The sequence below is a fragment of the Electrona antarctica genome (genome assembly GCF_951216825.1).
Source record: "Electrona antarctica genome assembly, chromosome: 10".
NCBI classification, from domain to species: Eukaryota; Metazoa; Chordata; class Actinopteri; order Myctophiformes; family Myctophidae; genus Electrona; species Electrona antarctica.
In genome coordinates, this window is record NC_136791.1 from 24683728 (window position 1) to 24708956 (window position 25229).

Consider the following 25229-nt stretch of genomic DNA (forward strand, 5'->3'; position numbering starts at 1 on the left):
GTCGTTACACCGCATCTCCACTAGCTAAAGAGTGCTGGGTTGCGCCCCGAAAATAGCTGATCTACAAGCTCTCAACGCGTCACAGCGCGACGCGGTGTGAGCTTGTAGATCTGCTATTTTTGTCCAAAAGTGCCCTCTTACAGGATTGCAGCCCCTGCCTCTCTAACACTCTCTGCACGTCCCTGTGCAGAAGCATCTCCCATAAACCAATTGGTCTGGGATATTTCATGAAGGCAGAAGGTTTAAGCCTCAATCTGTAATTCCTTCAACTGGTTGGCTGTACAAGAACATAGGTTTAGAACGATAATACAGTACCTAAACATCACAACTCTACGCATTGTGCTCCTTCCATGTCGTTTCACAAACCACAGGTCAGAACTTGGCCTGGGAAGAAAAGGTTTCAGTCATGAGAATTTATTTTGCGTTATTCCGTATATCCTCGGGAACGTTTTTATTCCGACGTTTGCCATTGTGTCATCTCTTCTGTAGCTTCCATATCCTGGGGAACGCGGGACTGTCGCTCCAGCAAGACTTCTACACCATCGAGGGATTGGCCGGACAGATAGTTGGCTCCGCCTTCATCTCTCTCGACTACGTGCCTGAGCGCCGATTCCGCCCTTTGATTCATATCCTTTGATCTTATCCTCTGGTCTCTTTGATGTACCGGCGTTTCCATCCTTTACCCTGTTAGTTTTAACACACTAGAGGAGGAGTTTCCAGACCTTTTCTGGATCAGGGCCCACTTGGAAAATGTCGAAGGTATTCACGACTCACCCGTCTGACCCTGTTAAATGGTCAGACGTTTGTGCCACAGTGCATTTTCAGTAGGGTTGTCCCGATCCGATCACGGGATTGGAAATCGGGGCCGATCACGTCATTTTCAAATGGTAAGAATCAGATTGGGAGCAAAAACACGTGATCGGGACATCCCTAGTATCAATATTATATCGTTATAGTTGTACTATTGTGATGTGGCATAAGTGTTCTATAAAAATATAAATATCAGATCGGGAAAAATCGGTATCGGCAGATACTCAAAATCAAATGATCGGAATCGGATCGGAAACTTTACAATAAGGCTAGAACACTGTAGAACACTGGCACTATAGAGAGCATCCTGACAAACTGCATCTCTGTCTGGTCTGGAAGCTGCAATGAAGCAGACTGGAAAACAGTGCAGAGAGTAGTGAGGACAGTGGAGAAAATCATCGAGGTGTCACTGCCTTCCATTAAGGACACTGCTCACAACCGCTGTCTGGCTAGGGCCAACAGCATCAGGAAAGACCCCACCCACCCACACCAGGGACTGTTCACTCTGTTGTCCTTCTGGCAGAAGGTATCGAAGCATTGGAAGTAAAACAGACAGATTTTCCAAGAGCTTTTTCCCCCAAGTCATTAGACTTTTGAACAAGTGCAATATCCCCTAACCTTTACCCCCCCATATGCTGCTATAAGGGCTCCTATCGTGCAATATCCGTCTCTCTATGAACTAATGGTGCTTTTTAAAAAAAAAATTAAAAGTGGATTTTAGATTTGAATAGTATTTTAGTTCTCTTTTAACTTAAAAAGGGTATCTTTGAAAAACAAAGAAAAGGTCCCGCACACTGTCAGACACTTGCCAAAATGTTGCTCTTTATGAGGCGTGCATCGGCCTTTTGCTAAAAAAAAAAGTTCTCTTTTAACTATAGCATACTAAAAGCCAGTGAAACGACATTCCGTTCTCCTATGCATTTTATGTAGCTGAATGACAATGAAGATGTCTATCTATCTGTATGTAGCCTAATGGAGATAGAATTGGGGACAGGGTCTGGTATTAAACGGGTAGAATATCTAATGTTGTCCTTAACCCTTTGTGTACGAGTGTTCATGAAGCAGCTGGTGCTGTCCAGTCCCGAGGAGTACTACGATTCTCTACTCTGCCCCCTGCTGGGCCCTCTGTTTGCCTACATGCTGCCGGTCAGGATTTCTTTATTTCACCCACACGGTGGTGCTATTGTCCCCAATATCAGCATTATAGCCTTTATAGTTCTGTTCTCATGATGTCATTAAGTTATTATAGCATTTATTATTATTATTTTTTTCTGCTTGCATGTTGCAGAGACTTAACACCAAGTGGCAGCAAATTAACCAGAGGACATCTGTTGGGTAAGTGTGACTGTGTGTGTGTGCGTGTGTGTGTGTGTGTGTGTGTGTGTGTGTGCGTGCGTGCGTGCGTGCGCGAGTGCACGTGTGTCTGTTTTCATTATTAGAGCATTTGAAGTGGTCAAACTAGCAATATGTTTAGAAGCATTTTGTTTAGGAAATTACGCTAGTGTCGAGGGCTCCTTTCACACGTACTGCTTCACAAATGGCATAATGGGACTTTGGCCATACACATTTTCTTTAGCTCTAATCCAGGGGTTTTCAACTGATTGTGAACTTAGAATCAACCTGGGGACCACTGTTGTGTTGGGTGGGGATATGGGCTAAGATTAGTGCTTTTTTAACACTATGCTATGCATCCCATGTGTATACATCCCACTGTTTCTCAACCAAAGGTCCATTGACTACTAATAAGTTCTAATAATGACTCAACCATACAATCCGGTGCACGTCCCCCTCTTGAATTTCTTTACCCCCAAGTTGTCAGTAAATGACTACATGGACGGTCATCATAGGTCACCAGGCCATTCAGTTCACTGTTTCTCAACTAGTGGAGGAAAAAAAAGTTTAAACAAATCCTACATTACTACATGGCTGGTCAGGGACCACAATCACCACATGCAATACTTCCACGGACCACCTGTTGAAAACGCCTGCTCTAATCCTGTGTGTGTGTGTGTGTGTGTGTGTGTGTGTGTGTGTGTGTGTGTGTGTGTGTGTGTGTGTGTGTGTGTGTGTGTGTGTGTGTGTGTGTGTGTGTGTGTGTGTGTGTGTGTGTGTGTGTGTGTGTGTGTGTGTGTGTGTGTGTGTGTGTGTGTGTGTGTGTGTGTGTGCGTGCGTGTGCGCGTGTGTGCGCGTGCGTGCGTGCGTGCGCGCACAGCGAGGAGGATGAAGAGGAGGTGGTGTATGAAGACAGCCAGGTGACCCAGGAGATGCTGGAGGAGCACCTGGTCCGCCTGCTCACCAGAGAGGTTCTGGATCTCCTCAGTAAGTCCAAATGATTCTATACACCAGAGAGGTTCTGGATCTCCTCAGTAAGTCCAAATGATTCTATACACCAGAGAGGTTCTGGATCTCCTCAGTAAGTCCAAATGATTCTATACACCAGAGAGGTTCTGGATCTCCTCAGTAAGTCCAAATGATTCTATACACCAGAGAGGTTCTGGATCTCCTCAGTAAGTCCAAATGATTCTATACACCAGAGAGGTTCTGGATCTCCTCAGTAAGTTCAAATGATTCTATACAAATGTACAAAACCTATGTATCTATGTCAGTGGTTCTCAAACTATTTAATCTCAAGGACCCCAAACATTATATGTAATTGGCTGCCGGCCCCCATCTGAAAATATGTTGTGCCAGGGAACCCTCCAGAAGCAAAGATATGAGTTAAAAGGTTTGCTGTGAAAGAATAGATATTCAAACATGTTTTCACAATGCATTGCGACTCGTGAGTATATACTGTAGGCCGGGTTTAAGTTGCCCGTTTTAGACAGAGGTACAGTATATCCTGCCTAGTCTCATATTGATCGAGCATCTATTATTGAGCCATTGATCTTACTTTGCAGGCCAAAGTAACTTGGGGCTACTCTCAAAAGGAAACAAAATGCACTTCAGGTCACCGTCCGTTGGGTGTGAATGAGGGTTAACTAGGCATGTAACGATTCACTCAACTCACGATACGATTCGTATCACGATATGAGGTTCACGATACGATTTTTCACGATATTAAAAAAATATATATTTTAAAGAAAAATTTCCGTTTTTTTAATTTTATATAATTTATCTTCCCCCCCTGAGATTTTTTATTTAACTACATTGCAAAAGAAGTAGCATTACTTTTGACAGTGCAGAAACATAATTGCCTTCCTTGATGAGCATCAACGACCATCATCACCTGGGCACAGTCACAGACACACACAGCTCTCCTCTACAGTGCTTTACTACTGAAAGTGACTATAATTTCTCTCCAAAAGCACTTGAATATGATGGAATATGACTAAAGATTGCATGATTGCTGCCAAATGTGTACCAGTATCACAGTAAGTAAAACAACAGATCTACAAGCTCACAACATGCTGCAGCGTGATCCTATATCCTAGGATAGGTGGTGTAGCAAACGTTTGGCACGAAATTTGGAATAAAATTATAGCATTCTATATTCTATGCTTTCTTGTTTCTACACTTCCTGTCTTTGGACATTGCACATAAGAGACTCATCATTGCACTGAATGATGTTACATAGGCCTGGAAATTGGGTTAAATATTCTGGAAAGTTTTTGGAAATTCATTGGTAAAAAACGTGTGGGAACCCATCTCAGCATGCAAGTACCATTTTGTGCCATTAGTTTTTGTTCTGTGTAGAACTTGAGTCGAGGCAATCAATATGGCGCATCACTGCTGTCTTACCCTACCTACGGGATCCATTGTGTTGTTATTATCATGTGAGCTGTATTATAACGTGCTAACATTGTCCACGTTCCCTCTAGCTGTGAACTGTGTATTATAACGCTAACGTAATGCTAACGTTCCCTCTAGCTGTGAGCTGTATCGCCAGAAAAGTGCCTGAACATGCAGGAGGGAACAAGGAAGAAGGAGACGGTAAGGGGGGTGTGTGTGTGTGTGTGTGTGTGTGTGTGTGTGAGAGTGTGTGAGTGTGTGAGCCCTGCACTAGCCTGGCTAATAAGCCAGACCGAATCAGCCGTTGGCAAAAAAGAAATTGCCTGCCGGCGGATTACGGTCTGGAGAGGCTCAATTGTACGCCCATTTCCTACACCAGAGAACTGGTGTGGCCAATCGGGACACGGTATGCAATATGGGTGCCATTCAATGCTTGAGACCTTTGACTGACAGTACCTCTAATTGCGTCAAAGAGAAAATGTTTGAACCCGCCCCCCGGGAAACAAGATCCATACACAGCATCTCCAGACTCAAATACCACACGACAGTGTGATTTCAGTCTGGCTTATTAGCCAGGCTAGCCCTGCACAGGCCTAAAATATGAGCACAGCTGCGCTGCATAATAATTAGGAGAGAGAGAGAGGACGAGAGTGGTGCGCACGGCCACGGAGAGAAGTCAGAAGAAATGTTTGATAGAATGTAAAAGACGTTTTTTGCAACATTCATCTCTGTGTGTGTGTGTGTGTGTCCTTCTACGTGAACTTTCTTACCATGTGTTTTGTGCTATGTGGTGAATGTGTGTGCCCTTCTAGATAATTTTTCTAACGTGTGTGTGTGTGTGTGTGTGTGTGTGTGTGTGTGTCTGTCTGTGTGCGTGTGTGTGCACTCTCGCAGATGAAGAGATGATGATGGAAGCGTCCCACCCTCCTCCTGCACATGCCACAGATGAGCTGACTGAACTGGGGAAGTGTCTGCTCAAACATGAGGTCAGACTACAGTACCATCATGATGCTGTAGATCAGTGCTTCTCAACCTGTGGGTTCAGGCTCCCCACATTATTATATATATTTTTTATTTTTCTTTGGGGGGGGGGGGGGGTCCCAAATGACTCTTTTAAAACCTTTTAACACCTCCAAAAAAAGGAGGAAAGAAAAGGAAAATACCATTACTGCATCAAAAGTAATATAACAATTCATACAATTGTTTTATTTTTATTTTTTCAAATATGATTATTTTGGGGGGGTCCCCAGTTCCTGAATAGGTTGAGAACCACTACTGTGTAGATTACAGTCGCAATTGCATAGAGGCTTCCATTCCACTGGGTTGGTTTAGTAGGACTTTGTATTCCACGTTTTCTTCAGTCAGGAGAACTTGCCCGATGTAGCAGCAGTGCCATGTATTATTCAGCCTCTCTGCTGCAAAGCCATTATCAGTTCTGCTGCCAAATACATAGCAATTTGGGAGGTCCTTGTCTTGAATAAAGGTTTGAGAACCCCCAGCTTAAACTGTACACATTACCGGTACTGTATTCACTTTAAAAAGATGAATCTATCCCCGACCGTGTTTCTGTGCCCAGGACATTTACATGGATCTGCTGACCCTGGCCTTCACCTCTCTGTCATGGAAAGACACCAGCAACTGTCACCGCTCTGCCTCCATGCTCTGCTGGGGCCTGCTCCGTCAGGTAGGTCATATCCCTGACGTTCATGTACCACCACCAGTCTGCTAAACGGACCAACAGCTGTTACGCCTCATCTACACTGCCAGCGATGCGAGCGAGCGAACGATGAAATCTCATTTAGAATACATGTTTTTCAACGAGACTGTCCTGACGTACCGCGAGCGTGCAGCGACGTTGTCCACCCCTCCTAAAATCACTCACAGTGTCTCTTTTTGAGCGAGGTTTCGCCGCCCCAGATACCTTTTATTGGTTGAGATCTACACGCTACTATTTATTGGTAGTTTATTTGATTGGTTCGGGCTACGTCGCAACGGATTGACCGACGCTCCATATCAGGACAGTTTTTTGCGTGATATCACCGTCGGAACGCTCGCTCCTTGCCTGTGTAGATGAGGTGTTATGTGTTTACCAAGTCCTGGAAAGGACACGCAGTGATTGGCCAGTGCCCAGTACAGTCCCTTTGATTGGCAGTTATGCCAAACGCACGCACCAAACCATGATTCACAAGACTGTGGCGGCTCGTGTGGGACAACCGAGGCATGGATGCGTATATGTAATGACAACTAATAACGGATTAATGAAAACTTTTGACTGCAACAACTAGCTTAAGTAGAGATAATAGATGGTCATGTTTGTCTTTTCAACCCGTGCAGGTTGCGTGGAACAACCTGCTCCCCGAGGCGGTCACATGGTTCTTCACCAGCGTGCTGAGAGGCCTGCAGATGCACGGCCAGCACGAGGTGTGCAACTCTGCCCTGTCGCAGCTGGCCATGGTCATCTATGAGAACCTGGTGAGACTGGCATGTTGCTTAGTTATTTATCTATGAGAACCTGGTGAGACTGGCATGTTGTTTATTTATTTATCTATGAGAACCTGGTGAGAGTTCATAGAAGATTTTACTTTTTGTGGCGTTTTTGGGTGTTCTCTCCTCCTCGTCATCAGTGCCCATACCCTAGGTGGGTTGTCCTTTCTGTGTGGAGTTTGCCTGTTCTCCCCGTGTCTCTTAGGGTAGGGGGTAGGTAGGTACCCAAAACATGCAGTAATCCTGGTCTCTATACTGCCTTCCTGGCCAGTCGGGGCGCCTGATGGAGGGGAAAGGAACTGGTTGGAATAACGTGTTCCTTCCACACGCTATACGTCCAACCGGGGAAACTCCCCCCTGTCAGGTGAAAAGAGGTGGCTTGGACTCCTCATGCATACAAGGAAGAATGAGGTCAGTCTGTTGCTCTCCCCAGTGAGTGTAGCGCCCTGGATTACATTAGACAATTGTCACTGCTTTAAAAAAAAGGGTTACAAAAATAGTGGGATAAATAAAATGGGTACAATAAAAATGACGTATGCAGCAATGACATCACCTCATTTCCTCCCATGTGTGTCCCATGCAGCGACCGCGCTACACGGAGCTGAAGACGGTGATGGTGCAGATCCCAAACATCAACGCGGAGGCGCTGGACCAGTATGACAACAGGCTACTGGACCCCAGCGGACCAGCCGTTGGCGACAAGAAGAGGAAAGACCAGTTCAGGAAGCTCATCGCCGGCACTGTGGGGGTGAGTTCACCGAGGAGACTGTGTGCACATTTTTGCCCGATGAAGACTTATAAGGTCGAAAACGTTAAATAAAATAAGTTTTGGGAGCTTTAAAACACGGACGTGCAGAGATTGTTAGAGATGCAAAGGCTGACGTTCCCTAAAAGGGCACTTTTAGGGAAAACATTGCGGATCTACAAGCTCTCAACGTGTCGCGGTGCGATGCGTTGGGAGATTGTAGATCTGCAATGTTTTGCTTGGCTATTTTCGAGCCACGACCCTGCACTTAGTTTTAGTTACTGAAGATGCGGCGTACTACATGGATTTCAGGACAAATTATTTTAATTCAAAAGGATGCGTTCAAAAGTTCAGGAGAGTTCCGCTAAATGCTGCCATTGGGTATGGCATGGAAAGGGGGGGAATTTGCATTTCTTTCACCATAGTAAATGCTGCACACGGCAGTTTTTTAAAGACAGGTAAAAATGGCAAGGGCTTAAGCCCTCTTTGATGTCTGTGTGCCACCGGCGTAGGGTCCATTGGGCCACGCAGGCCGTGGCCCAGTCAGTTTAGAGCTGGCCCAGTCTAACTTCGAGGAGAGGGGGCAAAAAAAAAAAAGCAGCAAAAGATAGCCTACTTTGGCAGCCCTTGTGCATGCAAATATCTGTTTAGTAGCAAACTACAGCATGCAAGCCGCCTTTGTTTTAAATGGTCCCCCATTAGCATGTCGGCAAAATCGTTCACACCTATCGGCCGGAGATGCGCATACCCCCGCGATGCTAATTTGCCCAGTCAATCATTTGATCCACGCTACACGCCTGCTGTGTGCATGTGCCTGCTTTAAAACCAGCGTGACAGTGTTTTACTTCTCCACTTGTGGGGTTAAGGTCATGATCCTCCCCTAGAGGGCAGTGTTTCTCTAATATGGCCATCAAACGAGTGTAGACCAATGGTTCTCAAACTTTTACATTTCATTTGGTTCCATTTGTACACTGTCTGAGTTGTAAACCTTGTAAGGGTCTATTTAGACCCCTATAAAGGAACCCAGAGCGTCCCTGGAATCCACGTTGAGAGCTGTTGCTGTGGACTGCTCAGCCAACAGTCTCGGATATAATACTGCAATTCACTGAGCAGCGTTGCAATTTTGGGGCCATGTAATAAATGTCACGTCCTAGGCAGAGGAAATTGTACAGTAACTCAACGGGGGCTGTACAACCTAATAAAGTTTCTTCCTCCTGTTAGGATTTTTATACTTTACGATCTTGGACGATGCTGTTTTGACTTTTTTTCCTTTTTCTCATCTCTGATCTCCTGTAGAAAGCCTTGTGCCAGCAGTTCAGGAAGGAGGTGCATATCCGAAATCTGCCGTCCCTCTTTAAGAAATCCAAGCCTGAGAAAGAGATTTTGAGTGAATTCGGCTTGGCAGCTCTCTTCTCACCCGACCAGGACACGCTTTAGGAGCGCACGGACCATCTGAGAGACCGCACGCACACTGGACTGCAGAAGCTTGCATACCACATGCAAGCACACACACACGAATTAGGCAGCAGAAAGGATACAGGGATAGGTGGGCACTATGGACATTTGGCACCTCGATGTAAAATTGGCTATCTTATCATCCAAAATGTTAAAATATGAAATATTTGAAAAATGTAAAGTGTGCATGATGTGAACATGCACAGTGCATCGTTAATTTTCAGACTTAATTTTATCCTTCAACATCTTGTGTAGGCCCTAAAATGACTGGATATATAGTTTTTGTAGTAATTGAAGAAGTATTAGACCTTAATTGTCGAATAAGCTTGAATCATGTATACTTTACTTTATTTACAAGTAAGACGCGTAAATGCGGGAAGCGAACGAAGCTGTTGTGGCAGTCTGACACACACACACACACAGAGACCTCTGTATCATTCCAATTTCAGTTCGTAGTTGCCCTCTGGTGGCGGGCGGGTGGTGTTACAGCGTGACACACACAGACTGACAGTTTTGGCCATCTTCTATAGTTAGTGCTCACTTCGTTGGCAATAAAACATTTTCCAAATATATATTTTTTTTTACATTTTGGGAAAAATAGCCAATTTAACTGCAAGGTGCCAACTCTTCCTTGGTGCCCACCTATCCGGTTACCAGCAGAAACCCACACATACACACCACCTCTTCATGTACATGGCTTGACTGTGAGTGCCCAAACTAAAGCTCGGTTCTCTATCTCCACTCCTGAAGGATATACAAAAGATACCTCAGGTACATGAATTCTACAATCTACAAAGGAAAGGCAGAAGAAACCCTATAGCGTACCATTAGTACGAGTGGAACTGGAAGAAGCAGACACATTGTTCCTTTCGATTAATATACTATATGTTTTAAACCCATTAAGACTTGAGGCCGGTTCTATTCATGTCAGTTTTCTGAAAAACGTATGTTGCTACGTATATCAGTGGTGTTCAAAACCTTTTTCCATGTCAAGGACCCCCCAAATGATGTATTTGGCCGCGGACCCACACCTCAAAATATGTAGTACCGCGGGGACCCCCAGAAGCAAAGGTTTGAGTTAAAAAATGTTGTCTTAGAAAATACATATATAGGCCTATGCAAAGATTTTCAAATGTTCACGATTTTTCAAAAACGGTAGTAACAGTAAAAAAAAAGAGACAGATGCTCACTGTCCCGGTTTTAATGGGTTAATTTACTATAGTATGCTTTTAAAAATGAGAGACTGCTATTTGGTGTGACTCTATTATTCCTCCAGATAATACTGCAGTTTTTTCCCCCCTGTCTTATACAATTCAGTTGGTGTTTTTTTTTTTTTACTATCATATGTTGGGACACGCTTCACCGGTCGCACAAACCCTCACACTACAGACTGCAGTACAGTGCCAAAAGAACACATTATCTCATAACTGGTCAGCCAGCTGTACGTTACTGGGAGTTGACTGATCCAAGGAACAAGATGAATTTTGTATGACTTAACGGAAAAACAAGGACAAAGAAAGAAAAGAGGCCACACAGCTCGTATAGTCACGATGCTAGAAACTTTTATTGAACCGACGTTTTTGGCAAACGGTATGCCTTCTTCACCCTGAAGAAGGCATACCGTTTGCCGAAACGTCGGTTCAATAGAAGTTTATTTTCTTTCTTTGTCCAAGTTTTGTCTCCTGCGGTCAGCACCTCCCCACTACTGGTGTGCGCTCCTACCGTTTTGTTTGTTAATGGGAAAACAAACCTGTTTAGTGGTGAACTTAATAGCTAATGTAAGTGAGTTCACTACTGTATGTTGTACTTAAATTGTTTGAGTTTCAGATTTTTTTTTATATATATCTGTTTTTGTTTTGGACACTCCTGCTTCCAGTGAAGAAGAAAAGGAACAAGAATAGGACAAACCAGCACTACATTCCTTCATTGTTTAAACGGGTCATTCTGTTTCATTCAAAACAACAAAGGAATGTTATTTTTTTCTGTTTTCATGTTTTTGTTTTAGTAGACTCCTGCTTAATTTATGCTCCGTCATGAGACGTAAGTATGAATCAGCGTTGAATCAGTCATAGTTACCAAAAAGAGAAAAAAAAGCTATTTCCTTTCATGTCATGGCTTGGATTGGATGTGTTAGTAGTGGATTCAGACCCAGAACCAGTGTTGATTTCGTCAACTAATGCTATGACGAAAAATGTTCATCGACTACCTGTTTTCACTGAGGAAAACTAAATGAAACCTAATCTATGATGACTAAAACTAAGACTATATTGACAATTTCGGCAACAAATTAAAACTAGACTAAAGGGACTAGTGGACAAGAGATCCAGTATAAGTAATTTTACACTTGGTTGCATGCTGAAAATAGCCGATGTGAGCTTGTAGATCAGCTATTTTCAGCAAGTGTAAAATCAGCCATTATGACGCCAAATACATTTTAGTCAACTGAATCAACTGTAGATTTAGTCGACTAAAATCGCATGACACTTAGTCGACTAAAATTAGACTAACACTAAAACATTCCAGGTGACTAAAATGTGACTAAAACTAAATGAAGTTTCATTCCAAAGACTGACTAAAACTAAAGTAGAAATTTGCTGCCAAAAACAACACTGCCCAGAACACAGCCATGCTTCTAAGGGAGAGGATGGGGTATCCCACCCTGCACCGACACCAAGTGTTTTGGTTTTTAATTATTTCAAAGCATTTTAAAAAAACATTCCCGAATGTGGGGTTTTTTTTGTGGCCTTTTTTCTTGAATTAAAAACAAAATTCAACGATTTTAATTTCAATTTCAGAAACGAAAGTAAAATCCAAGAAATTCCATAAATTAGGGCGATTTCTTTTAAGTGGCAAAAATAGCCGATCTACTATTCGATCTGCTATGTTCCCTTCATGGCAAACGTCTAATTATTGGGTCTTGAGTCTTGACCTGAAAAGTTTGGGAACCACTGCTGTAGACCTAAACATACAAGATAGCGTATGTCGGGTTCTCAAAGTGGGGTCCTTGAGGGGGTTCCAGGGGCTCCTCAGTCCCCAGCGAGATGTGTTCATATTTTAACTAGCTTATACAGTTTGGTGTAGCAGTAGTGGCTCAGAGCCTCTGCCTGATGACAAAAAAACCTAATATGTCCCCCAACCGGGGAGGAATTGTGTGAAATCTTTGTAATCATTTTGAGAAGGTTTTAATCCAAATCTCATATGGGATCTGGCTCTGTACCACGGACCGATTAACCTACACGAGGGTCCCATGGCCACCCATGCATAGCACGAGTGCACACAAAAATGTATTGATCTAAATTTGATCTAAATGTAACACAATCAACGGCCAATGAAGTGCCCCAGGAGCCCCTGTCAGGGCCTCAAACCCGGTACCATGCGGTCCAGTTTCCACGAAGGGCCCTTAAGGTCCCGGCCCAATGGATAATTTGGTCCTGCTCTGTGCAAAACCTTATCAGATGGCGGTCTGTGGCCAAATACATGTCAATTTAGAAAATGTTTCAGAACCACTGCTGTATACACAAGTAAGACGCGGGAAGCGAACGCAGCTGTTGTGGCAGTCTAACACACTCATACACGTTTTTTATTTTTTTAAGTTTTGTGTGTGTGTTTTTTGTGTGATACAGCTGCGCCCTCTGGTGGCGGGCCGGTGGTATTACAGCGTGACACACAGACAGACAGTTTAGGCCAGCTTCTATAGTTAGTGCTCACTGCGTTTGCAATTACACTGTCTGTCAGGCAGAATCCCATCTCCATATTCTATTATTTTTGTTGTGAATTAAATGCCCTATCATATCATATCACACAAAAGAAATTGAAAATTTGAAATTGAATCCTAAAAAGTTACTGTTTTGTACTTGATAGAGGCAATATGATGATGGTGACATACAGTAGGTTACGTTAGCTGACTGGCGGACCAGCTCGACATCATTTCACATGACCTATTCTCCAGACAGTTTTTTTCTGCAGATGACCAGTGAAGTCTCCAGTCTTTATTTATCCAGATTGCAGCATGGCTCCCTTCCATCTGTTATTGACCATTACATTTACAGCATTTCTTGTGGCAAGGCCACTTGAACCCTACAGTAGCTTCCTTTTCCCTTCCCTATTCTGGGCATGTCATACAGGTGAACGTTGTGTGAAAATGGCACATATACTCTACAAGCTCACAGCATGTTGCAACGTGAGTTTGTAGGTTGCCATTTTTGACAAATTTCGGTGTAGACTAGCAATAGATTTGTTTTGTCTTACATTTGCATATTAGAGAGAGAGATTGTGTGGCAGGTTATTTTCTTACTACTATACCCCAACATTGTTTTGTTATAATCCTATACCTAACCATGGACATTCAATTAATGAACTGCAAAGTTGAAGTGGCCAAATAACACTTGAAAGGTTGCCATATAGTAGCCTACTGCACTACTGCTATGAATGTCAACAGTAATACAATATTCATGTAAAGTCTAGTACGATCAGTAAGCATTTCTATAGTGTGACAATGTCAAATAAGAGGGATACAATGCTTTAGTTGTGGGTTTTTTTGTAGCCTATTTGTTTTATTTTTTTATTATAGGTCCCAAACCTCCCCAAAATATATCATTGGTCTAGAACCGGGGCTAGTTACGACATTTTGTGAGCGATTCAAGTTCCTTTTATATATTAAAAAAGACCATCCTCTAGGCTACTGCATAGGCTACTGTAGCCTATAGATGATTGTTCACTCTGTGTTCCTTTTTGTTCAACACTAAAAAATAATATGAACGCGTAGTGGCGTTTATATTTTGCTGTTTCTAAAATAAAACCTACTGAAAATGGTGTGTAGGATATGGATTACATTCTTTCTTTAGTTTGCTCTCCCTCGTTTTAAAAGGGGTTGGGGTAGGCCTAGGCTACAGTTTTGCACCTGCGTAAAGTCGAGCGCGCTAATTAGTAATAAGTAAAAAGAAGCGTGCATTAAGCGAACATTGGTGGGCTGACTAATAACTTCATAGAAGTGAAACGTAGTCTTTGTTAATGTTCACTGTATGTTGTTGTGGCGACATCATGGTGGTGTTCCGTGGCTGCTGCTGTGCGTCTTCGTGGCGCAGGTGATCTTCATCATCACAATGACCGGCGCGCCGTCCGCGGTGCCACCGAACCGCAGGGACGTTCTGCTGGCTGCGCGCTTCGCCGTGGAAGAGTTCAACAACCGACACAATTACGAGTTTTATCGATACAAAATCATTCACATATCGTCAGCCAAACTTCAGGTAAAAAAAAAAGAAAGAAAGTGAGAACTCTTGATAGCTTGATTGATTGATTTGATTGAAAATTGTATTAACAGTTTTCACAATGGGTAGGCTACAGTTCAATGAAAGTAGTAATCGATCCTCACTTCTCACTAATGTTCATGATAAAATGCCACATTTATCTGTCTCATGGGAGGGCACCATCTTCGATGCGTAATCCAAGGGAGCTAATATAAATGGCAGTCTTTCTATTAATCTGTGTTCCCAGAAGTTAGCTTTCTATTCCTTGCAATGTGGTAATGGAAGCCATCTGCTAAACTATGGCACTGGTGGATGGGTTTCTGAACTGCCCACAGCCCTCCTATGAGAGACAGACTGAGTAGAAAAAAATTGTATTTTATCATGAACATAATGTTCATGATAAAATACCATTATCCCCAAGGCCAAGACCCCAAATCCTCACTATATGTTCATTAGTGAGGATTTGGGGTCTTGGCCTTGGGGATAATGTTTGCAGTTGCAAGGAGTTGTATTTGTGTGTGGACTGACTGGCTTTTATGCATATAAGGCTACCATTACTGCCAGTGCCAACATTGGACTGAAAAATAAGATTTTCTGGTGGGGGGCCTGACTCACTGACCGACTTAGTAGCCTACAGTATTCACTGACTTAGTATTATTAGGCTACGGCCCTGGCTTCATATGACTACTAGACTAGACACACGGGCGACAGAAGGTGTAATAGTAGTGAGTAACATGAAATGACTGTACAAAAAGTCTGAACATATGAACATATGAACATAGGTAGTTATCAGCAGTAATTGGGAGCAATTTAATGTGCAGTGGGCCAATGGTTTCAAAGATCAGAAAGTTCCCAAAGATCCAGGCTCGAGTCCAGCTGTTTACATCTGACTGGCACTTTAGATGTTACCTAATCCGTTACGTATTCCCATCATGGTTGTCATGACAATGCAGAGCGTTTGTCAGGAAGTAAGTAGCCTTACAAAGCTTAGTGAAAGGGTTGTATTCCTGTACAAATAAAAAATAATGAAAATAAATGATAAACTAATCAAATAAACAAAGCAAGCAAGCAATTGACTACTAATATGGCTGTCTATGTATTGTTTGGGGATAGGTCGATTTGTAAAAAGTGTACCCCTGAAGAAAATGTATGTACCCTTGTATGAAATGCCAAATGCATGTAACTGGGGATAAAACGTACACCTGTGTGAAGTGAGTGGTGGAACTGTAGTGTGTGGGGGTCCCCGGGGGCAACATCCAGACCCCCAGGAACGCGCCCAGGGGGCTGGCCCGGTTCCGGCGAGCTTTCCCGCGGCCGAAACAGTCGAGAAATGACAGTTACCGTGTGGGGGGTCCCCTGGGGATCTCCGGAACATCCAGACCCCCAGGAACATGGCCAGGTGGCCGGCCCGCTTCCGGTGAGCCTCACCGCGTCCGAAACGGTCGAGGAAAAAAAGAGTTATTGTGTTGCAGCTTTCCGTGCTCATCCGTGCTATAGGACGCGTAGACATACATACATAGGGACACAGGGGCCCCCCGGAACATCATGATATAATTTTTATAGTTTGTTTTTATATAATATATAGGCCTATAATCCATTTGTTTTTGAGTGGTGTAAACCACTCCTACAACTGGCTTTTGTGTGCATAAAAAAATGACCATGGTTGCTATGTTCAAAATAATTTCTGACGTAATTAAATCACACCCGGGTGAACTGGATGACCGTAGCAACCGTGGTCATTTTCTCTGCACAAAAAAAGCCAGTTGTGAAATCACATCCAGGTGTGATTTCATTACGTCAGACATTACGTCAGACCACAGCTGATCAGTCTATATAAGACCTTACACCACTCAGTTCACACGGGTGTGATTTTTATGTTAATAGATAGATGGATAGATAATCAATTAATTTGTATGTTGCTCATGGATGGATGGACAGACAGACTATCAGTTTTTATCCTGCTGTTCTATCAGTGCAGGGCAGGCTTGTCGATGGTGAATTAGTATTGTAACATTCTCCTTGGCTTTGACTGCTTCAGTTCAGACAGAACATGGGACATATGCAGCTACAGTAGACTACTGACTTACTAAGCTATATTAGAACGTAGAACGTGGTGGTGTCGATGCGTTCTGCGGTGACTGACTGTGGTGGTGGTGGAGGAGTGTTCGGCACAGTCAGTTAGCAGCCAGAAGGGGGTGGGGGCAGTGTGCTCTGTTGTGGATGCGGGCTGCAAAAGTGCAAAGTGGTGACGATTCTGACGTGACAGCAAACTGGCTGGTAGTGTTGCGCAAGAATGTGTTTTTTCATAGAAATGGGTATTGTACTGTAAATATGACAGTTGCATGGATGCAAAGTAGTGCGTTATGTCTGGACAAGCATGCCGGTGGTGTTGTGCATGGTGAGATGTGTGCAAACGGTGTGGTTTGGTAGGAGAAGGCGGACAAAGGCGGCCAGATAAACGGGGTGCTTGGGTTTGAATTAGGGTGGCAGGATATGCAGCCATGCAGGGCTCTAGCTGGCACTGATATGCACTATGCAGCATAATATTATCATTTATTCAGTGGTGACATTTGTTTTGGATAATTATGCACTATGCACCATATCAGTGCGATATGTGTATCACCCATGGGCATGGCTGCATATCAGTGGCCGGGATGTGTTAAAACCCATGACCCTGGCTGGCAGGGGATGTGTATCACCCATGACCCTGGCTGGCAGGGGATGTGTATCACCCATGGGCATGGCTGCATATCAGTGGGATGTGTAACACCCATGACCTTGGCTGGCGGGGTATGTGTATCACCCATGGGCATGGCTGCATATCAGTGGGATGTGTAACACCCATGACCCTGGCTGGTAGGGGATGTGTATCACACATGGCCCTGGGCATGGCTGCATATCAGTGGGATGTGTAACACCCATGACCCTGGCTGGCAGGGGATGTGTATCACCCATGGGCATGACTGCATATCAGTGGGATGTGTAACACCCATGACCCTGGCTGGTAGGGGATGTGTATCACACATGGCCCTGGGCATGGCTGCATATCAGTGGGATGTGTAACACCCATGACCCTGGCTGGCAGGGGATGTGTATCACCCATGGGCATGACTGCATATCAGTGGGATGTGTAACACCCATGACCTTGGCTGGCAGGGGATGTGTATCACCCATGGGCATGGCTGCATATCAGTGGGATGTGTAACACCCATGACCCTGGCTGGTAGGGGATGTGTATCACACATGGCCCTGGGCATGACTGCATATCAGTGGGATGTGTAAAACCCATATGACCCTGGCTGGTAGGGGATGTGTTGTCAGAAAGTGCACGCACATCCCAGGCTAATTCAACGGGTGCTCGAACAAAAAAGAACAGACTGCAAAAGAAGGAATAAGTCTGCACACCGCTTTGAAAGCTCCCCAAAAACTTTATTTACCAACGGCGAGGTAAAAAAAAAACGTTTCGGCCTCTGTGGCCTTCGTCAGATATATTGGATAGCAGCGCATATAGGACAGGCATATAGAGGTATAAGTGGGCAGAAACAAATCAATGATAAGCACTCACACCCATTAAATACAGTCCCCATTTGGGATTTAACTTAGCTCTCTCTATCCTGAGTGTCATCGTAGCCCCCTTTCCTGACAATAAAGGCATAAAAAGAAAAAAGGATAGGCCTATTTTTCAGGAGAAATAACAATTTAGAAGCACAGCAGGAGACAAAGACAATTGGATGGACATTACTGGGGAAATATACTGATGTATGTAATGGAAAAACTAACATTCATACTCGGACTACAAGAGGATAAGTTTTAAGGAAAAAGTGGGAATTAAAATATCTGAAAAATGCATCCTTCTTTTTTTCTTGTAATGTTTTTGGCTTTTGTTTTGTGTGTATTTTCATTGTACTGTTTATCTTTGTCTTTTGTCCATCCTTGAAATCCTTTTATTTTTCAATTAAAAAATGTAAGCGGTAAAAATCTGATGAATGCCATTTTGTTTGCAGATAGTTGCGGGTATTAATTACATCCTCAAAGTCCAGCTGGGACACACCATGTGTGCCAGAAGTTTACCGTTTATCCGGAGCGCTGTGCTTTTGAACCTGATCACACCAAGGTAAGAGAACCAACTGCCCCCCTCCCCCAGGAGTATATTTCTGTTGGTGGTGGAACAGTAAACCGAAGATCTGCATCCACTATGATGTTCCGTTTATTTCAGAAACTACAATGCCATTTCATCGTTACTCGAATCCCCTGTGCTCGCAGAGAACAAATGTGTTGAGTGTAGCTGGAAATCCAAATCCCATGCAGAGTAGACGCCATGATTGTAATCAAAGTATCAAACTGTTTTTTTGTTCCGTCTGTGTGTTCATGCTTGGATGCTTACGATGGACTTGGAGTGAACTACATTAGGCTACACTGTATTTGAAATGTCTGTCTGTCTTGGCATCGACTCCTGATCATTACATGTATTTATGCCAGCTGGTATAGGCAACACATACATAAATTCCAATGGCTTGCAATCCTATTGCAGTGGCACAGTTATTCTTTTCAAAAAAGTTACAGGTTCTCATTGAGAATGTTTGAGAACATGTTTTCATGTCAAAGGCCCCTGATGGATTTGGCCTCGGCCCAGACCCCCATTTGAAAATCTATTGTGCCAGGAGGCAGGGACCCCCTATAGCTCTGTTCGGGTCTGGACCAAATCTTTGTGTGATAAGACTTTTTAATGTTTTTATATTAACTAGCATTGGGGTTGGGATTCACCAAAAATATCAGATCTATAAAACAAACGTTTCAATTGGCTTCTCCATCTGGCTATCAACATGTGGATGGATTTACAAATGTCACGATTAAGTAGGCAAATCAGGAAGTGAGTCGGATTTGGAAACAATGTGTGCTGTGCTTGCGTGTTAAAACAGACACATGGCATCTCACGGCACTCTGACAGCAGCTTCTAAATGGTGGATTACAGCCGCATCTTCAGATTACTGCCTCGTAAAACTGGACTGTCTGCTACAACCACGCACCCCCATTTTGGAGAGTCCTAGTCCACCAATCAGTGATATAGAGGGTATGCGCATGCAGAAAGTGAATGGCAGATCGAGTGGCAATCGAGTGGCAAAGTGAGTGACAATGCAATCAAATATGACTTTTCTGTGTGGATATATGGGCTGTCAAGGCCAGAAAGTAGCTTTTTGCCACTCAGTAGGCGTTCCCGCATAACTTCCGGGTATGATGATGATGTCACGCGCATACCCTCTATTGTGTTAAAGAAACGTGTTTAAAGTGTGTAATTTATAATTGGAGGAAATGTGGAGGATTTTCGGCTTTTTAATAAAAAATAAAAGATTGGTCTGGCTTACTTAACACATGGGGGGTGGGTTAACATGTGTTTACTATAGCAATGAGAGTCAATTTTGGCATCAACCTTCATATAGAATGATTATAATCATTCTGTGATATTGTCAGTGATAATACAACTGGTATAGAAATCTAAATTGGGGCATAAAGTGGACCTAAGTGTTTGGCGTGGGTTGAACCAGAGGTTACACACGTGGGGGCTTGGCTTCAGTTTTACAGTAAAACGGCTCACGGGCCACACCCTCGTATCCAGCGCCTGATGTCTCCAATTACGGACGTCTTAATCGAACCGGAGCAAAGCGCAACGAAGTGTCTGACACAGTGGATTAGTTCCTGTGTTCATATGGGATGACCAGAGACTGACCAGAGGAGTGCCAGGAGGACCCTGCCCTGTCCATCTGCCACCCGGCTCACACGCACGCACGCACGCACGCGTGTTTGTGTTACTATACTAGGGGGACATGTTAACATTTTGAATACATTTTCTTTTGTTTTCTTTTATATATATATATATATATATATATATATATATATATATATATATATATATATATATATCTTTCAGACCTTACCCTACAGCCGAAAAATAATTTCGGTGCAACTCCTTACAGCGTACCCCTAATGCCTAATCCTAAACAAAATATTGTCTCTTGTGATGACCAGAAAAAAAAGGTCCTCGCAATGTCTTGCTCAAATTCTGCTGTACTTGCGGGGACATTTGGCAGTAGTACAGTACGTAGTACAAGTAAACACACACACACACAGCACGCCACCCCAATTTCTGGCCATACCCCTCTGTCCTCACTTAGCCTGGGCAGCAGATGGTGAGGGGTGAGGCTTGTAGCCCCCTCCTACCCCTCAGGAACACCCCCCCCCCCCCCCCCCCCCCACCCCCCCCCCCCATCCGACTCCACCCCAGCCCTCTTTGTGTGTCGTTGGGAAGAGAGAAGCCCCCGTGTTGAAAGGCGAGCCCCCCGGCTGGCTTGCCCTCCTCTCCTCTCCACTCCTCTCCTCTCCCTGCTTGGCTGGCTGCCATTGGTGGGGCTCAGTCAGGTGTCCCCATGTTTCGGTTGGAGGAGGAGGAGGAGGAAACGCGGGGTTAATCTGCCCACATCGCGTGCCACTGACCAGGCCCTGGTTCTCTTTGTGTCTGGCACCCCTCTGATCACCCCCCCCTCCCCCCTCCCCACTCCCCTTCCTCACTTCTTTTTCTTGTCCGTCTGAAAACTCAGACAGGGTTCTCAAACATTTTCAGCTCAAGACCCCAAAAATACACAAATCCAAACTTAATGTGTTAATGGTTTTTCTAATTTTTTTAGTGGGGTTTACGTTTTTAGAAAAGTTCTGAAATTGTTTTATTTTTTTTATTTTTTTAATCTATTTTGGATATTTACTTGCGACCCATAAAAATTAGCCCATGATCCAGAAATGGGTCTCGACCAACTGTTTGGGAAAGAGTGCCCATTCCTTTATGAATCACCCTATGTTCTCTGCTTGAAAGTCAAAAAACGTTTTGTTTTATTTTGTGAATCTCCAATGGTGTCCTAGATTTTTCTCGTTTTAGTTTAATACTGTTGATTAGTTTAGTACGGTTGATACTGGCGTATCTGCAATTCCATTATAGAGCTATTAGCCTTATTGTGCTGACTCATCACTGCAACAGGCACACACACAAAGAAGTCTCCAAAAGGAAGACCATAAAAGAAAAATCTGTTTATTAGCCAAGGAGTGCCAGGAATCTGACTTGCATGCTTTGCTTTCAAACACACACACACACACACACACACACACACACACACACACACACACACACACACACACACACACACACACACACACAATGTAAAAATAGGAATAAGGATTATTGGCTGAGACTACATGTCAACAGTAGCCTATGTTGTGAGCCAAGGCATAATAGTACAGCATGTCATAACAATTACCATTTAGAAATACCCATGCAATAATATTGCATTGGCTATGCTACAGGTCAGGTATTGTGTATATAGCATATTGTCCATGAAGGCATGACACTTTTATGTGCCTTTTGAGTGCAGTTGATTTGTATACTCAAATGTAATCCGAAGGCACATTTTGTGCAGGATCCTGCGACAGCCATCTTGAAATAAAAGACAATGACATCATGACTCAAACATGGAAAGATCTGGAGTCATCATAGGGCACTTCTTTTCCTTTTTTACTATTTTTCTAAACATTTTTGAATAGTTAAAATGGCCAGTCTACAAGCTCACAACATGTCAATGTAGATTGGCTAGTTGAACTATTCAAAAATGTTTTTCAAAATAGTAAAAAAAGGCAAGGAAGTTTAAGGATAAGGGGTTTAGCGGTGACGAAAATGGAGCCCATAGTGTAGAAAACACTTTGATACTATCATAGTATTGTTGCTGTCAGGTAGAAACCTTGTAGGAGGCATATAGTGTAAAAACAACTTTGATACTATCATAGTATTGTTGCTGTCAGGTAGAAACCTTGTAGGAGGCATATAGTGTAAAAACAACTTGATACTATCATAGTATCGTTGCAGTCAGGTAGAAACCTTGTAGGAGGCATATAGTGTAAAAACAACTTGATACTATCATAGTATCGTTGCAGTCAGGTAGAAACCTTGTAGGAGGCATATAGTGTAAAAACAACTTGATACTATCATAGTATCGTTGCAGTCAGGTAGAAACCTTGTAGGAGGCATATAGTGTAAAAACAACTTTGATACTATCATAGTATCGTTGCTGTCAGGTAGAAAGAACTGGAGGCATAGTGTAAAAAAAACACTTACTATTGTAAGGGGATTTATATATATATATTTTGACCTGCAAAGAGTTTAATGTCTCCGTGTCTCATTTCTAATACATATGAACCTAACCTAAGCAAGTATCCTTCAGGATTACACTATCATAGTATCATAGTACTTTGATACTATCAAGCTTGTAACTCCATATATTGGGACGCTGTTTTGAAATAACAAATTAAAAACAAAATGTAGGAAACTATATATATTTACTCGTGACTAGACTACCGTAATAAAAATGCGAGTCCCGACCCACAAATGGGTCTTGACGACGGGTCTCAACAAGCGTTTCTAATGTGTGATCTGGATTAGAGAAGTGTGTCTCAAAGTGGGGGTCCTTGAGGAGGAGGGGGGGGGGGTTCCAGGGGTCCCCAGCAAAATGTTAATATAGCACCAAAATCAGCTTAACCACTTTCACCCTATATACAGTACATCGGATATTTGAAAATAGCCGATCTACAAGCTCACAATGCTGAGCTGCATGCTATCTTAACGAAGGTGAACAAATTGGAATATGTTTTTAACAACCCTGATCTTTTATAGGTCTGCGATCATATGAATTTGGCGAGTCCTTGACATGAAAAAGTTTGAGAGCCATGGAATTGGAGCACTGCTTCTCAAACTGTGAAGTACCCACAAATTGATTTGTATTGGAGTGTTTTTGATTGTTCCAGGGGCCAGGAGGAAAAAATAGTAGTGGAACACTGGTAAAGAAACTCGTCTCCATTCAACTTTTCTATTAGCATAGTATTCCTGAAGAAGATCCTAGTGATCGAAACGTTGAATCAATAATAAACCAGTGCAGCTGAGTTTCTTTACCAGTGTTGCAAACTCTAATTTGTTTCCCCTCCTGTATTGCCGTTTCTCCAGCACCTGGGCTAGAGTGGATGTGCATCACCTTGTTCAAGGGACCCCCATAAGGGCTGATTTGTCAACATCTAACATCATGTGAGTGTATAGATCTGTTTAACTTTTCAAATAACGTAAGTATGTAAACTCGTCCCCCCCCCCCCCCCCCCCCCCCCTCAAGGACCCCTGGGAGTCCCCGGACACCATGTTGAGAAGCAGCGCACTAGCAGTGGTGTAAAGTAACTAAATACATTTACTTAAGTGCAATTTTGAGGTATTTGTACTTGAGTATTTCCAATTTCCAGTACTTTTACTTCTACTCCACTACATCTCAGAGGCAAATATTGTACTTTTACTCCACTACAATTATTTGACAACTTTAGATTTTGATTATCATTACAAAACGTACATTTACCAATTCAGCATTATATACATTTCGACCTTTTGAAAATAGCCGATCTACAAGCTCACAATGCGTCGCGATGCATTGCAGATCTGCTATATTCAAAAGATTTCTAGACATTTTAAAACTTTAAATGAGACATTCTGCATAATGAGTACTTTTACTTTTGGTACTTTAAGTACATTAAAGCCAGTAAGTACTTTTGCACTATTACTCGAGTAGAAATGTTGAATTCCGGACATGGACTTGTACCAGAGCATTTCTACAGTGCATGTATTGATACTTTTACTTAAGTAAAACGTGCGTACTCTTCCCACCACTGATTAGGATGGATATGGAGGTGATGCGCTGCTGTTGCGTAACCAGCTAGGGCAGGGGGTTATTTCCATTTGACCCCTGGCGACCTTGTGTTTGATTGACCCCGGGCCTCAGTGGTCAGCCGCTCCAAGAGCCCAGGCCGGGGGTCACACGAGGTCACAGGTCAAAGTGCACGATCAGCTGCTGCGCTGCCATGGAAACGGAACGGAGGCAAGAGACCCGTTAACTGTAGGTGTGACCGTGTCCTTTCAATAGACCATAAGGAGAGGCTTTTAGTCGTTTGTTATCCTGTAAAACAGTGGTTTTCAACCCTTTTTTTAAATATCAAGGACCATTATTTATTCGGCATTTGATCCACGGACCACCAGTTGGTGAGATTTAGCCTCTCAGACCCAAATGTTTTGTTGTTATAGAATACGATTTTGTCCACAATTCCTGTTGTGTTGATGTGGTAGAGAGACAACAGGCAAACGATCAAAATAACGATTATTCTACGTTCCTTTATTGTGACTTCTTGTAAATTAACTAGTAATGCAGTTCATTTATTTAACAATAATTTAACTCTTGAGAGTGAAATTAAATGGGTCTATTTGGTTTCATTTTACTCTCAAGGGTTAAAGATGGAGTGCCGTGATTTCCCCCCCTTCCCCCCCCCTTCCCCCCCCCTTCCCCCTAAAACATGATCATCAGGTACAGAAATAAGGTGTTAGCCCACAGATGTGTACTGTGTTGTATGATAATGGGGGAGGGGTTACAGTAGGGTTGATGTCACAAAAATGGCACATTTTCGATTGGGTCTTTGGTTTCAAAGGCTTTCAGGAAGAAACCAAAAAATACACAGGGAAGACATATTTTAATATTCTAACCACACCTAGGGGTCTATTAAAGTAACGTTAACTTCATAAGACAGGAAACAGGAAAAGTACAAACATCACGGCACAAAGAACTAGGGAAAAGGGTCCATTTGGTTACCAACTCTGCATCATTTAGCTGGGGACCACCACGGACCACTGGTGGTGGTCCCCG

The 25229-nt window shown here is 43.2% G+C and overlaps 1 protein-coding gene across 1 annotated transcript in view; it reads left to right on the top strand.

Annotated features, from left to right (window-relative positions):
- xpo5 (exportin 5) overlaps positions 1-13747 on the top strand; it is a 31809-nt gene extending 18062 nt beyond the window's left edge. The window contains exons 24-33 of the mRNA XM_079512975.1: positions 490-625; positions 1858-1956; positions 2099-2145; positions 3023-3129; positions 4678-4740; positions 5434-5525; positions 6116-6223; positions 6874-7011; positions 7607-7771; positions 9065-13747. Of these exons, the coding sequence (XP_079369101.1) occupies positions 490-625; positions 1858-1956; positions 2099-2145; positions 3023-3129; positions 4678-4740; positions 5434-5525; positions 6116-6223; positions 6874-7011; positions 7607-7771; positions 9065-9205 (1096 nt within the window). The 3' untranslated portion in view covers positions 9206-13747. The remainder of the gene's footprint in view (positions 1-489; positions 626-1857; positions 1957-2098; positions 2146-3022; positions 3130-4677; positions 4741-5433; positions 5526-6115; positions 6224-6873; positions 7012-7606; positions 7772-9064) is intronic.
- The last annotated feature ends 11482 nt before the right edge of the window (positions 13748-25229 follow it).